The following is a 16,209-nucleotide window of genomic DNA, read 5'->3' as shown; positions in this document are numbered from 1 at the left end:
GACAAGCTTGGATCAGAATTAGATACGACACCAGTTATTTAAAAACATCTGTTTATCTGCAAATCACACCTTAAATCGTAGATCAAAGAACGAAGCAAGACACACCCGGGAAAGGGGGGATAAAAGACGGAAGAGAAGATAACCCCCGCCCGAGAACATTTGAATGATTAGATTACAAGAAAACAAATTAGGATTCGTCTCACGGGTGATCGTGACACAAGGAACTTAAAAGAACCATTTGGCCGGAAAGAGACGACCTTCCGGACGTGCCTAAAATATAGGGATGTTTCTACAGATCGGGACCTTTTCTCTCGGGACTATTGACCTGTACAGTCGCCGGGACAAAGTGCGTCCGGTCGACCGTAATTGAAAGCTTGTATTATGTTTGACCTGAAGCGGCAAATAAACGACCCGTGACACACTCTGGATTGTTCATCTCTCTCCACGACGCGAAGTATAAGACCCGGGACAGAAGTGACGTCGTGTTTTGATTGTTTTTGATTAACGCATGAACACACACACGTATGCACAAAATTATTAATTATTTATTTTTAGTACAGGCACCAACACAGACAAACAAAAAGAGTAATTTAGATTTATTTTACCAACAAAACGTCTCGTAGTCATTGTCAGGTCATGTTTGTATGTCAATGCAAGAAGTGGGGTACCATCGGATCGCACTGAAGGTTCAAATGGTCAACGTTATTTCATTGAACTATTACCCACTCATTGATGTGATGCGGATTAGTATTCATCCTTGTACGCAAATCATTTTAAGAACAGTGAGAGTTCTGGTTCTGCAGGTTAAAAGACCAACACAGACAGTGAAGTGTCCAAAATAGTTTGGCCACTCCCTCACACTCCCTACACTTCTTTCCAATCACAAGTAATGATAAGCAATCAGTGAGTGAGCAATAATGTGTGGTTGGTAAATATGACGACGTATCACTTTCCCATCAATGGTGCTTTCAAATGAAGTCAGGAGTGCAGTTTGACACGGAAGAGGGCAAAGCTCGTGCAGCAGAGCAAACATGTCTAATGACGACACAAACAGATTCAATCATTCGTTTGGATATTTAACATCAGGCTGTTTTTTTAGGATTTTTCTGAATTACAAAACCTGTGGTTATCTATCTTGTTTCATGCCTTCCAGGCATTAATCAATAACTAGATTTTCTGCCAGAGAGGAGGGAGATTGTGGATCTATAGAAAAAGGAGGAGCCAGTCTTTTTTAAAAGTCCAACACTCACTATTCTTTTCATGAGAGAAGTCAAACATGGAGGCTCTGCTAACAGTCCTTCTTGCCATCGCTGCCGCAGCTCTTGGTGGTTTGTACCTGTTGGGAGTTTTTCGACAGCAACGTTCCGGAGAGCCTCCTCTGGACAAGGGGCTGTTTCCATGGTTGGGTCATGTTCTGGAGTTTCGCAGAAACACGCTTAAATTCCTGGAGAGGATGAAAGAAAAGCATGGTGATGTGTTCACGATACAGCTTGGCGGCCACTATGTGACTTTTCTTCAGGATCCGTTTTCTCTGGGAGCTTTCACAAAAGAGAGCAGAGAAAAATTGAATTTCAACAAGTTTGCTGCTCACCTGGTCCGTAGAGTATTTGACTACCAAGTGATGGAAGGTGATCATGACATCCTTATTCTATCCAGCAACAAGCATCTGAAAGGAGACGGACTGGAGGTCATGACTCAGGCTATGACAGCTAACCTGCAGAACCTGATGCTTCACAACATCAGATCTGAAGAGGACCAGAAAACCTGGATTGAAGATGGACTGTTCATGTACTGCTACAATGTTGTGTTCAGGGCTGGCTACCTGTCCCTGTATGGCAACAAAAGTGAAGGAAGTGAGGAAAAGGCTAAAGAGAAAGACAGAAGCGAATCAGAAGCTTTGTTCCATGAATTCAGGAAATACGACCAGCTCTTTCCCAACTTGGCTTATGGGATTCTGACCCCCCAGAAACGGTTGGAAGTACAAAGACTATCGGAAATCTTCTGGGACGCTTTGTCCTTGAGCAAGATCAGGTCCAAAGACAACATCAGTGGATGGGTTAAAGACATGTCTCAGGCCAAAGAGGAGAGGGGGATGAACGAAGATATGATCTCCAGATACATGTTCGTTCTTCTCTGGGCGTCTCAGGGCAACACCGGTCCCTCTTCGTTCTGGCTCCTCCTCTACCTCATGAAGCATCCAGAAGCCATGGAAGCTGCCAAGAAGGAAGTGAATGACGTTGTGAATCAATCTGGACAGAAGGTTCGTGGAGATGGTCCTTTACTGGACGTGACTCGAGAAATGCTGATGAAGGCAACGATCCTAGACAGCATCATCGAAGAGACCCTCAGACTGACAGCTGCTCCCCTCCTCACCAGGGCAGTGCTCCAGGACATGAGCATCAAGATGTACGACGGTCGTGAATACCTGCTCCGTAAAGGTGACAGGATGGCAGTGTTCCCCTACATTGCTGTTCACATTGACCCAGAAATCCACCCTGACCCTCTCTCCTTCAAATACGATCGCTTTCTCAATCCAGACGGGAGCAAGAAAACCGACTTTTACAAAGGAGGAAAGAAAGTCAAGTACTACACCATGCCCTGGGGTGCTGGGATCTCCATGTGTCCAGGAAGGTTCTTTGCAACAAATGAGCTGAAACAGTTTGTTTTCCTTATGCTGGTCTACTTCGACTTCGAGTTGAAGAATCCTTACGATAAGATTCCGAATATTGACGACAGGCGCTGGGGATTCGGTTCCATGCAGCCTGACAGAGAAGTTCAGTTTCGGTACAAACTCAAATACTAATGTCCAGCGCTATATTTGTACAGCAATTCTCTTAAACCATATATTTTGTTGTCAAAACTGTGTGACAATATCTTTGTTTGATGTGGTCGAAGATCTATGTTTTGTTTTCTTAGCTCAAACTTAATAAAGAAATATTTATAAAAAGGAGATTTTTGTCTGTTTGCCACGTCTACACACATTTACACAAGCAGGTCATTATACGTTTAAACTAATGAACCACGAGTCATAAACTGTCACTCTCACCTTTACATTATCTTTACAAGTCAGTCATAAAGAAGACCATAGAATTTTCTTTAGGTTGTTGCAGGTCCAGGAACAGATGAAAGTCTTCATCTGGATTAATTAATGAATGGAGCGAGAAAACACAGCAGTACAAACACTATGACGGCATTAAAACAAAACATCTTTATTTTGATAAACCTTTTTTTTCTGTGCAATTAAGGGTCAAGGTCAGCAAACATTGACTGGCGTATGTTGTTAATATTTTACCTGGTAACATGTTGGCATTGTATCAACATTAAACTCTCGGGCATTAGCGCCAACATGAACTTCATCATTATCACGCCATGACTCTTATCATCTCGGTATGATGTCAATAGATATTATAGATATTATATTATAGATAAATATTTATGCTTGAACATTATTCATTCATTCATCGTTCTTCTTTAATGGAGATGGTGGTGGTGGGGGGCGGGGGGGCTGGAGTCTATCCCAGTTTCTTCAGGTGAGAGGTGAGGACACCATGGAAAGGAAGCCAGTCTGTCGCAGGACACAAAACGACACACAATCTTTGACACACACTTATACCTACAGACAATTTCCCCAAGTTCACAATCAACCTCTGTAGGTTTTAGGACTGTGGGAGGAAACCTGAGTGCCCAGGGTAACATGTAACCACTGCACCACTGTGTACTTCGCTTGAATATTATACATTTATTATTGATATATAAGTCATTAACAAAACGATGGAGACTGAGGTCCACACAAGTCAAAGTCTACTGACTCCTTCAAGAAGCATCTTCAGACCTTTTCATACGGGCTTTTCTTAACTTACCCGGGGCTGTTGTGTTCGTCTCTATGTTGCCTAAAGTTTGTATTTAAACTGTGTATCGTTTTGTTGTGAAATCGCTTTGTGACCCTGGATTCTTGACAGATCTTCACAAATAACAATGACTTACTTACATGTTGTCTTACGTCCCCAGCAAAACAGAATGAACATTACAAAAGCATAAGGACATTTTATAATTCAAATTAAAACAAAAATATAATACAATTAAAGGAAAACATTTTTTTTTTTAATCTTGTAAACCATTCATTTTTCCACCTCAATGATAGTTTTTAGTCAAAAATCTCAATCTTTTGTTTTCAACTCTTGTTTTTCACATTCAATTTTCAAAGAAATCTGTTGAAACAGGGACGAAAATGAGGGATTAGTTCAGGTCACAAGATGAAAATCAATGTACAAAAAACAAAACAGATCACTGACCTCAGAGTTTAGTGACTTTTAGTAACTTGTTTATGAGACATTTGCACAACATCAGTTTCGATAGTTTCTCTTGCTCTGTATGTTCTGGAACAACGTCCCTGCGGCTTGTGTTATCAAAGGTCGTTGAACTCTTGTTAGAAAGACGACTTTATCTCGAGTCCGACCCACACCTGCCGTTACATGTCGGCCGTCATGAATGGAACAAATCAGCAAACCTTGTTGAAGATGAAGGCTTATCTTAAGATGAGGAAAGATCACGGCAACAGATGATTTTTACACTACACAACACTCGCAACATGCTGTCGTTTAGTAATGTTTTGATTTCTGTTCTTAAATATTTGAAGTTCACTAGTCAACTTAAACAAGAGGCCAAAACTAACAGTTGAGTTAAACAAAATGTATATTTAGTCAAATATTACAGGAAGTATGAGTTGGTCCAGTTCGGTCTATCTTAACTATCTCATAATGGCTCTCCTCATGTATCTGTTGTGTGGATGTTTGCTGATGACATCCAGCTCTACTGCTCTGTTGATCAACTGAGCCCCAGAGGCTGAACTTAGTCAATTGTTGCTAGAAATCAAACAATGAGTGAAAACACTTTGAAGCTAAATGTGGACAAAACTGAAACTCTGGTGATTGTTGATGATAAAGTTCAGGGTTGAGTCAGTACTTGGGTGACTTATGTCAGTCTGTTAAACTGAGCCTGAGAAACCTGGGTGTTGTATTTGGTAAATGTCTAGTTTCTAGTTCAACATTGAACAAAACTGACACAAACTGTTTCAACTGAGAAAAATCTCTAAACTTGATTGATTTCACAACATGATCTTATAATGTGTTTGTGTCGTTTACACTATTGTAACAGTTTATTTCATGTCTAAACCAGAAGCATGTGTCTCGCCTGCAGTTCATACAAAACTCTGCAGCCAGAATTCTGAGCCGCTCTAGTAGAAGAACTCACATTTCTCCTTCAAACTCTTGACTAGTTTCTTTCGGGATCATTTTAAAATTCTGGTTCTTACTTTCAGATCTATTCATGGTCAGACCTTCCATCAGTGATCTGATCCAGACTTACACCTCAGCTCGGGCTCTGAGGTCTGTGGATCAGAATCTACTTATAGTTCCTGAACTTCCGGACCAGAGGAGAAAAATCCTTCCAGACTGTTGCTCCTAAGCTTTGGAACCATTTCTGTGTTTGATGATCTACTGACTCCTTCAAGAAACATCTGTGTTTGATGATCTACTGACTCCTTCAAGAAACATCTGTGTTTGATGATCTACTGACTCCTTCAAGAAACATCTGTGTTTGATGATCTACTGACTCCTTCAAGAAACATCTGTGTTTGATGATCTACTGACTCCTTCAAGAAACATCTCTGTGTTTGATGATCTACTGACTCCTTCAAGAAACATCTCTGTGTTTGATGATCTACTGACTCCTTCAAGAAACATCTGTGTTTGATGATCTACTGACTCCTTCAAGAAACATCTGTGTTTGATGATCTACTGACTCCTTCAAGAAACATCTGTGTTTGATGATCTACTGACTCCTTCAAGAAACATCTGTGTTTGATGATCTACTGACTCCTTCAAGAAACATCTCTGTGTTTGATGATCTACTGACTCCTTCAAGAAACATCTGTGTTTGATGATCTACTGACTCCTTCAAGAAACATCTCTGTGTTTGATGATCTACTGACTCCTTCAAGAAACATCTCTGTGTTTGATGATCTACTGACTCCTTCAAGAAACATCTCAAGACACTTTTATTCATGCAGACTATTGATTGATTCTCTGAGACTCCTGTGTTTGTCTCAGTGTTATCTTGATCTTTTAAGTATATATTTTATTGAATATTGTTTTGATTGTTTCAGCGCTTTGTGACCCTGGTCTGGAAAAGCTCTATAAATACTTACTATGGGCTGTACAGTGAGAACTGTTTCTGTTCTTTTCACAGTCTGACACCGCAGGAAAACTCAAATCTTATTTCTTCGCTGCAGTGGACAGGAGTCGATCAGGAATGCTTAAGAGAAAGAACGTAGAAGAATCAAAATAGACGTGTTGTACTGACGACTTCATTCCAGGAGCTGACGGCGGCGTGAGGATGTAACGCAGGAGAGAACAATGGTGTCTTTGGTAGGATGCTGCTCTCCGGGTTGTCCCGCCTGTACTTGGTGGAGAGGGGTTTGAAGGAAAATGGCCCTTTGTTCGTCTCTTCCTGTGAAACGATGCTGACTGAAAGCTACCTCGGAACCTCCTGCGAGAAGACGACTGCATGGACAGGTGAGAAGTTCTTTCAGACTTTTGGGAATAGAGTCACTTATTTGTGGAAACCACTGAACAAACATGCTATTGAACCTGTGATCAAACAGTGGGTCAGGAATGACCCAAATACTTGTTCTGTCCTGCGTGTCCTGACAGTATCTCTCGGTCGTTGACAAACAAAGCTTTGCTCGTTGACCTCAAGTCAAACAGAGCCTCAGACGGTTGGTCAGAGACACTCCTGAGGCTTCTGCCGGTCATTTATCACCTTTATTTACTGCCTCAACTACTTGAAGCGTTTGTTGTTGCTCCTGCAATTGTTGTTGTTTTTAAATGACATTGTGAACAAACAATGTCAAGATTATTTCAACTGTTTCTGGCCATTTAGAATTTCTACTAAAATAAACAACAACTGTTTATTTTTGTTTAAATGGTTCTACGACTTAAATTCTAACTTTAGGTTTGAATATATTTAAATATTTTGGTCATTTCTCGCTGTGCGTTGCTAGTAAAGTCAGGCTCCTCCTCCTACAGGTGTAGACGTGGTACTTCTGGTGTAGACGTGGTACTTCTGGTGTAGACGTGGTACTTCTGGTGTAGATGTGGTACTTCGGGTGTAGACGTGGTACTTCTGGTGTAGATGTGGTACTTCTGGTGTAGACGTGGTACTTCGGGTGTAGACGTGGTACTTCTGGTGTAGACGTGGTACTTCTGGTGTAGACGTGGTACTTCTGGTGTAGACGTGGTACTTCGGGTTTAGACGTGGTACTTCTGGTGTAGACGTGGTACTTCTGGTGTAGACGTGGTACTTCGGGTGTAGACGTGGTACTTCGGGTGTAGACGTGGTACTTCGGGTTTAGACGTGGTACTTTGGGTGTAGACGTGGTACTTCGGGTGTAGACGTGGTACTTCGGGTGTAGACGTGGTACTTCGGGTTTAGACGTGGTACTTCTGGTGTAGACGTGGTACTTCTGGTGTAGACGTGGTACTTCGGGTTTAGACGTGGTACCTCGGGTGTAGACGTGGTACTTCGGGTTTAGACGTGGTACTTCGGGTGTAGACGTGGTACTTCGGGTGTAGACGTGGTACTTCGGGTGTAGATGTGGTACTTCGGGTGTGGACGTGGTACTTCGGGTGTAGACGTGGTACTTCTGGTGTAGACGTGGTACTTCGGGTGTAGACGTGGTACTTCTGGTGTAGACGTGGTACTTCGGGTGTAGACGTGGTACTTCGGGTGTAGACGTGGTACTTCGGGTGTAGACGTGGTACTTCGGGTTTAGACGTGGTACTTCGGGTGTAGACGTGGTACTTCGGGTTTAGACGTGGTACTTCGGGTTTAGACGTGGTACTTCGGGTGTAGACGTGGTACTTCGGGTGTAGACGTGGTACTTCGGGTGTAGACGTGGTACTTCGGGTTTAGACGTGGTACTTCGGGTGTAGACGTGGTACTTCGGGTTTAGACGTGGTACTTCGGGTGTAGACGTGGTACTTCTGGTGTAGACGTGGTACTTCGGGATTAGACGTGGTACTTCGGGTGTAGACGTGGTACTTCGGGTGTAGACGTGGTACTTCGGGTTTAGACGTGGTACTTCGGGTGTAGATGTGGTACTTCGGGTTTAGACGTGGTACTTCGGGTTTAGACGTGGTACTTCGGGTGTAGATGTGGTACTTCGGGTGTAGACGTGGTACTTCGGGTGTAGACGTGGTACTTCGGGTGTAGACGTGGTACTTCGGGTGTAGACGTGGTACTTCGGGTTTAGACGTGGTACTTCGGGTGTAGACGTGGTACTTCTGATGTAGACGTGGTACTTCGGGATTAGACGTGGTACTTCGGGTGTAGACGTGGTACTTCGGGTGTAGACGTGGTACTTCGGGTGTAGACGTGGTACTTCGGGTTTAGACGTGGTACTTCGGGTGTAGACGTGGTACTTCGGGTGTAGACGTGGTACTTCTGGTGTAGACGTGGTACTTCGGGATTAGACGTGGTACTTCGGGTGTAGACGTGGTACTTCGGGTGTAGACGTGGTACTTCGGGTTTAGACGTGGTACTTCGGGTGTAGACGTGGTACTTCGGGTTTAGACGTGGTACTTCGGGTGTAGACGTGGTACTTCTGGTGTAGACGTGGTACTTCGGGTGTAGACGTGGTACTTCGGGTGTAGACGTGGTACTTCGGGTGTAGACGTGGTACTTCGGGTTTAGACGTGGTACTTCGGGTGTAGACGTGGTACTTCGGGTTTAGACGTGGTACTTCGGGTGTAGACGTGGTACTTTGGGTTTAGACGTGGTACTTCGGGTGTAGACGTGGTACTTCTGGTGTAGACGTGGTACTTCGGGATTAGACATGGTACTTCGGGTGTAGACGTGGTACTTCGGGTGTAGACGTGGTACTTCGGGTTTAGACGTGGTACTTCGGGTGTAGACGTGGTACTTCGGGTGTAGACGTGGTACTTCTGGTGTAGACGTGGTACTTCGGGTGTAGACGTGGTACTTCGGGTTTAGACGTGGTACTTTGGGTGTAGACGTGGTACTTCGGGTTTAGACGTGGTACTTCGGGTGTAGACGTGGTACTTCGGGTGTAGACGTGGTACTTCTGGTGTAGACGTGGTACTTCTGGTGTAGACGTGGTACTTCGGGTTTAGACGTGGTACCTCGGGTGTAGACGTGGTACTTCGGGTGTAGACGTGGTACTTCGGGTGTAGACGTGGTACTTCGGGTTTAGACGTGGTACTTCGGGTGTAGACGTGGTACTTCGGGTTTAGACGTGGTACTTCGGGTGTAGATGTGGTACTTCGGGTGTAGACGTGGTACTTCGGGTGTAGACGTGGTGCTTCTGGTGTAGACGTGGTACTTCGGGTGTAGACGTGGTACTTCTGGTGTAGACGTGGTACTTCGGGTGTAGACGTGGTACTTCGGGTGTAGACGTGGTACTTCGGGTGTAGACGTGGTACTTCGGGTTTAGACGTGGTACTTCGGGTGTAGACGTGGTACTTCGGGTGTAGACGTGGTGCTTCTGGTGTAGACGTGGTACTTCGGGTGTAGACGTGGTACTTCTGGTGTAGACGTGGTACTTCGGGTGTAGACATGGTACTTCGGGTGTAGACGTGGTACTTCGGGTGTAGACGTGGTACTTCGGGTTAGACGTGGTACTTCGGGTGTAGACGTGGTACTTCGGGTGTAGACGTGGTACTTCGGGTTTAGACGTGGTACTTCGGGTGTAGACGTGGTACTTTGGGTGTAGACGTGGTACTTCGGGTTTAGACGTGGTACTTCGGGTGTAGACGTGGTACTTCGGGTGTAGACGTGGTACTTCGGGTGTAGATGTGGTACTTCGGGTGTAGACGTGGTACTTCGGGTGTAGACGTGGTGCTTCTGGTGTAGACGTGGTACTTCGGGTGTAGACGTGGTACTTCTGGTGTAGACGTGGTACTTCGGGTGTAGACGTGGTACTTCGGGTGTAGACGTGGTACTTCGGGTGTAGACGTGGTACTTCGGGTTTAGACGTGGTACTTCGGGTTTAGACGTGGTACTTCTGGTGTAGACGTGGTACTTCTGGTGTAGACGTGGTACTTCGGGATTAGACGTGGTACTTCGGGTGTAGACGTGGTACTTCGGGTGTAGACGTGGTACTTCGGGTGTAGACGTGGTACTTCATGTGTAGACGTGGTACTTCGGGTTTAGACGTGGTACTTCGGGTGTAGACATGGTACTTCGGGTGTAGACGTGGTACTTCGGGTTTAGACGTGGTACTTCGGGTGTAGACGTGGTACTTCATGTGTATACGTGGTACTTGAATGAATGAATGTTATCAGCGGGTGTTCATACTGACACACTTGCAGTGAACAGCAGAGAAACATTCATCGTCCGCCGGCGTCGCTGCTGAAGGAGTTCATGGAGTTGAAGAAGGTCAGCAACATTAGGGCGTCTGAAGCTTCAACAGATCCGTGGTCGACCCTGACGAGGTCTGCTGCTCCTGCGGGGTCGCCCGGGATCAGCCAATGACAGCCTCTGTTCACAGAAGATAATGTCAGAGATTAAGAGCCCAGAGCTCTGCAAGACGAGTGTTGATATTTGGCTTCTTTAGATGCTCAGAAGTGAAGGGTTTTATTATCACATGATGTTTAGCTTCTTTAATAACATATGAATCTAAACATGAACGATTTTAACTTTAAACACCTTCTTTACGTTTGAACCATCAATGCACATATAACTGATCAAAGGACATAATAGAGTCAACATTATAAAACAACATCGACCATGAATAGAGAATTACATAAATTATAGTAGAAAATTGTTTGATTATAGTAGAAAATTGTTTGATTATAGTTGAAAATTGTTTGATTATAGTTGAAAATTGTTTGATTATAGTTGGAAATTGTTTGATTATAGTTGAAAATAGTTTGATTGTAGTTGAAAATAGTTTGATTGTAGTTGAAAATTGTTTGATTATAGTTGAAAATAGTTGAAAATTGTTTGATTATAGTTGAAAATTGTTTGATTGTAGTTGAAAATTGTTTGATTATAGTTGAAAATAGTTTGATTATAGTTGAAAATTGTTTGATTATAGTTCAATTCAATTCAATTCAATTTTATTTAAAGTGTCTTATCATAACAAAGTTATCTCAAGACACTATACAGTTGAAATAAGACTACAGTTGATTAAGGAAAAATAGATCCCAGCAATTCAACAAAGAGCAAGAAACAAAACACTGTACAGTGAGCTGTAAAGTGAGCAATGGCGAGGAAAAACTTCCTTTTAGAAGGCAGAAACCTCGAGCGGAACCAGACTCATTGTTGACGGCCTGCCGCTTTGACCGGCTGGGAGGAAAGATGGGGGGGTAGACAGATGGATAAGGAGAGGAGTGAGGGAGGATATAGTGAGAGAAAAGAGGAGAGTGTAGGAGGGTCCATGGGGGTGCTGGAGAGAACTCGGGATCTGATGACGTGGTGAAGATCCTGGATCAGCAGCAGCTCTGGAGGTGGATCCCTGGATCAGCAACAGCTCTGGAGGTGGATCCCTGGATCAGCAACAGCTCTGGAGGTGGATCCCTGGATCAGCAGCAGCTCTAGAGGTGGATCCCTGGGGCTCCGGGAGAGAAATAAAAAGGTGTGGGTTTGGGACAAATGTATACAATACACAGGTATACAGACTCCGGTGACGGGTGAAGATATATAGAGGGGAGAGGGGGGGGGGAGGTTGAAATAGCCAGGCCAGAGGGCACATACCTAGCACAGCAGATCCAGACACAGGGGCCCAAGCCGCGGCAGGAACCCGCGGGAGACCAGGACCCGGCAGGCGAGATAACCACCAGAGCCGACTCCAAACACCAGCGAGAAGGCGGACCACCACCGGGGGCGCGAGAGGGCAAGCACAGGCGAGGACGACCGAGGAAGCAGAGAGGGGGAGGCACCAGGCGCAGGCACCGGGGCAGAGGGGCAGCCAGAAGAACCAGTCAGGGGATAGGGCCCCGGGGCCAGGCCGGGCGACGGAGGACCCCCAGACCGTCAGGCTGCCACCAAGTCCATAACAGGGGACCGAGTCAAGGAGATAGGGATCTACCACAGCAGCGGCGGCGGAGCCCCACCCAATACCCTGCGGACACGGCCAGTAGCCGGGTCCAGTGCCACCGCATGAGCCCGGGGGAGCAATGGCCAGGCACCGGCCCAGGTCCCCCGGGTCACAGGGGGGCCACGGTTGTGCGGGCAGGGCGGGGGCAATGGGGCTGCAGCCGTCCGGGAACGGCTCCCAGTCTTTGAACTGTAGACCGTCCCCAACAGCCGCAGCCCACCTCCCCCATGAGGGAAGTTTGGGGGGCCAGCAGTATTCCATGGGCAGTCCACGGTCTCTAAGGTGCCGAGGCCCCGCCCATCACACGTACTGACCCCCAGCCCCCGCCCCCACCCACCATGCAGCACCCAGGGGGACAGCAGCACTTGCATGGGCGGTACATGGTCACTACGGTAACATGGGTCCGCCCAATGCCTCCGCCGTCCCCCCATTGTGGGAATCGGGAAGCCCCCGAAAGACCGACCAACCCGGCCACGAACCCCCAGGACCAAGGGCGACAAACTCCCCGACCACGGCACATGCCACACAGGGCGGGCAGAGGACCACAGCCACGGCTGCAGCAGACACCCACCCCAAGACAGGCCCCCCACCACAGACCAGGTGAAGCCATCGGGGCCGGAAGGTCATCCAGAACACCCGGCCAGCCCCAGCCCCACCCCTAACGGTTCACCGGCCGACCCCGTTGGTGGGACCAGCAACCCCCCAGCCCCAGCACCGCCCCCAGCGCAACCCCCCATCCACCACCCCAGCCACCCCCGCCAGCACCAGCCCCCACGCACCATCAAAAACCCCCCGGAAGCGGGCCACCCCCCCGCCGGCACACGGGGCCATCGCGGCACCAGCGGTCACCACCACCAGGCCCAAGGCACCCACAGGCCCCACCCGCCGGACCCCCACACCCGAACCGGCCAAGCCAGAACGGCCCCGGCGAGAAAAGAAGGATATACAGAGCTCGGTGTCTAAAACTAAAACTAAAACTCCTTCAGCATTCTCAGCATATAGCAGCTAAGATAAACAGTTTTGGTAGTTATGACAGCTAGAGATAAACAGTCAAGTTAATTATAGGCTTTATCGAAAAGTAAGGTTTTAAGATTATTTTTAAACATAGAGAGGGTGTCTGCCCTCCGGACTGAAGCCGGTAGTTTGTTCCACAGCAGAGGGGCTTGAAAACTGAAGGCCCTGGCTCCGAATCTACATTTAGAGATTTGTGGTATAACTAGTAGATCAGAGTTTAGGGATCGTAAGGTCCTTGAGGGTTGGTAAGTTTGGATTAAATCTTTAATGTATGTTGGTGCTAGACCATGTAAGGCTTTATAGGTTAGGAGAAGGATTTTAAATTGTATTCTAAATTCTACAGGAAGCCAATGTAGGGAAGACAGTACAGGGGAAATGTGTTCGCGCCTCTTAGTCTTAGTCAGGACACGAGCTGCAGAGTTCTGAATGAGCTGAAGAGTTCTGAGAGACTTTTTAGAACAGCCTGACAGAAGAGAGTTACAATAGTCCAGCCTGGAGGTAACAAAAGCATGGATGAGCTTCTCAGCAACATCTAAAGGAAGGAAATGCCTAATTTTTGAAATGTTACGAAGGTGGAAGTAAGCAGTCCGTGAGATTTGTTTTATGTGTGAGTTAAATGATAAGTCCTCGTCAAAGCATACACCCAGATTCTTTACAGTGGTGCTAGTAGCAGGAGCAAGTCCATTTTGTAAAGCTAGATCATTAGTTAATAATTGTCTGAGATGTTGCGGACCAACTAGTAAAACCTCAGTCTTTTCCGAGTTCAGTAGGAGGAAGTTTTTGGTCATCCATGACTTGATATCTGTGATACAGGACTGTAATTGTGTTAGCTGAATTATTTCATCTGGCTTCATGGACAAGTAAAGTTGGGTGTCATCAGTATAACAGTGAAAATGTATAGAGTGTCTTCTAATCAAGTCCCGTAGTGGGAGCATATAGATTGTGAATAGTATTGGACCAAGAACAGAACCTTGTGGGACACCATAGCTGACCTTAGTGTGTGTCGATGAGAGGTGGTTGACATGTACATAGTGCGTTCTATCCGACAGGTAAGATTTAAACCAGTTAAGAGCAGTTCCACGAATGCCTAAATGGTTTTCTAGCCTCTGTATAAGGATTTGGTGTCGACAGTGTCAAATGCAGCACTGAGATCTAGAAGAACAAGAACTGAAACATGGCCCTGATCAGAGGCCATCAGTAGGTCGTTACTTACTTTTACCAGGGCGGTCTCTGTGCTGTGGTGTTCCCTAAAACCAGACTGAAACACCTCAAATTGATCATTGTCCTGGAGATAATCACAGAGCTGACTCGTGACCACTTTCTCCAGAAGTTTTGAAATGAATACTAGATTAGAGATAGGCCTATAATTAGTGAGGACCTCTGGATCGAGAGTGGGTTTTTTAAGCAGAGGTTTAATTACTGCAACTTTAAAAATCTGAGGCACATAGCCGGATGTTATTGACAAGTTAATAATGTCAAGTATGAAAGTGCTAAGAAAGGGGAACAGTTCTTTAAGTAGCCATGTGGGAATAGGATCCAGAAGACATGTTGTGGACTTTGAGGAGGAAACAACCTGGGACAGCAGTCGAGGACTCACTGGTAGAAAGGAGTCAAAGTATGTATCAGTCATAGTGTCTGTGTCCGGTGAGGCTGCACTGGTTTATTAGATGAATCTAGGAGGTCTTGAATCTTTCCTCTGATAGTTACAATTTTTTCATTAAAAAAGTTCATAAAGTCACTGCTACTGAGATGAGGAGGGATGGACTGATGGACTGATGGACTGATGGACTGATGGACTGATGGACTGATGAACCGATGGACTGATGGACTGATGAACCGATGGACCGATGGACTGATGGACTGATGGACTGATGGACTGATGGACTGATGGACCGATGGACCGATGGACTGTAGGACTGATGGACTGATGGACTGATGGACCGATGGACCGATGGACCGATGGACCGATGGACTGATGGACTGCTCAATGGACTGATGGCTCCGTGTCAGCCTGGCTTCAGTACTGAATAAGAACTTGGGGTTATTCTTATTTGCTTCTATAAGTGATGAGTAATATCTGGCTCTGGCTGTCTGAAGAGATGTCTTGTATATTTTTAACTTATCCTGCCAGTCCTGGTAGAATTCATTATGTTTAGATGAACCATTTCTTCTCTAGTCGTCTAGAATCCTGTTTTAATTGACGTGTTACTGAGTATACCAGGGAGCACGACTACTTCTGTTAACAGTCTTTTTAGTTAGTGGTTCAGTTAAGTCAAGCGTATTGTGCAACGAGTCTGTAAAACTGCCCACAAAGTTATCAATGTCGGGGTGACTATGGTAGAGTTTCTTGACTCACTGAGGCGTTTTACTGACACTGAGGGAATTATTTCCATAAACTTGGTAACGACACTTTCAGACATCGTTTGAGATCCTGCTCTGTAGACTCGGGTCATTTAAGATCAAATCAAAGGTTATTAATTGATGGTCGGAAAGAACTGAATTCTGAGGAGAGACAATAACATTTTTAATTTCAAGTCCGTATGCTAGGACAAGATCTAATGTGAGCTTAAAGCAGTGAGTCGGTTCATGTACATACTGAGAGAAACCAAATGACTCCAGGATAGAGTTAAACCTGTTAGCTAAGCTATCATGGACCATATTATTATTATTATTATTATATCAACATGGATGTTAAAGTCACCAACAATAATCACTTTATCTGATTTAAGCACCAGCTGGTCAAGAACTCAGGGAACTCAGACAAAAATTCAGAATAAGGTCCAGGGGGACGATAGACTCCAACAAAGATAAGTGACCTGATCTCAAGGTTGTATTAGATACGCTAAGTATAATACTTTCAAAAGAGTTGAAATCACATTGTGGTCTAGTAAAGGTTGAAGACATGAGTTAAAGTTAGTGTGGCTGGTGTTGATTCATTTAAAGATAATCATCTATAGACAGCCAAGTTTCGGTTAATAATAATAAGTCAATGGTTTTATCTGATATAAGTTCATTAATTAGTGCAGCTTTTGAGGACAGGGATGGATATTCAACAATCCACACTTAATTCTCCTCTA

The 16,209-nt window shown here is 45.4% G+C and overlaps 1 protein-coding gene across 1 annotated transcript; it reads left to right on the top strand.

Moving 5' to 3' along the window:
• The first annotated feature begins 1,276 nt into the window (after window positions 1–1,276).
• LOC148064283 (7-alpha-hydroxycholest-4-en-3-one 12-alpha-hydroxylase-like) lies at window positions 1,277–2,950 on the top strand. The gene has a single exon (XM_087810935.1). It carries the CDS (start codon window positions 1,277–1,279, stop codon window positions 2,801–2,803), a length of 1,527 nt encoding a protein of 508 aa, XP_087667061.1. The 3' UTR covers window positions 2,804–2,950.
• The last annotated feature ends 13,259 nt before the right edge of the window (window positions 2,951–16,209 follow it).

This window comes from Callionymus lyra, chromosome 16 (genome assembly GCF_982586985.1).
Source record: "Callionymus lyra chromosome 16, fCalLyr1.hap1.1, whole genome shotgun sequence".
NCBI classification, from domain to species: Eukaryota; Metazoa; Chordata; class Actinopteri; order Syngnathiformes; family Callionymidae; genus Callionymus; species Callionymus lyra.
Note: the sequence above shows the minus strand (reverse complement) of the source record. Positions and strands in the feature narration are given on the sequence as shown.

Excerpts from the sequence above, each read along its gene's own strand:
- LOC148064283 (XM_087810935.1), top strand. The coding sequence starts at position 1,277 with ATGGAGGCTCTGCTAACAGTCCTTCTTGCCATCGCTGCCGCAGCTCTT.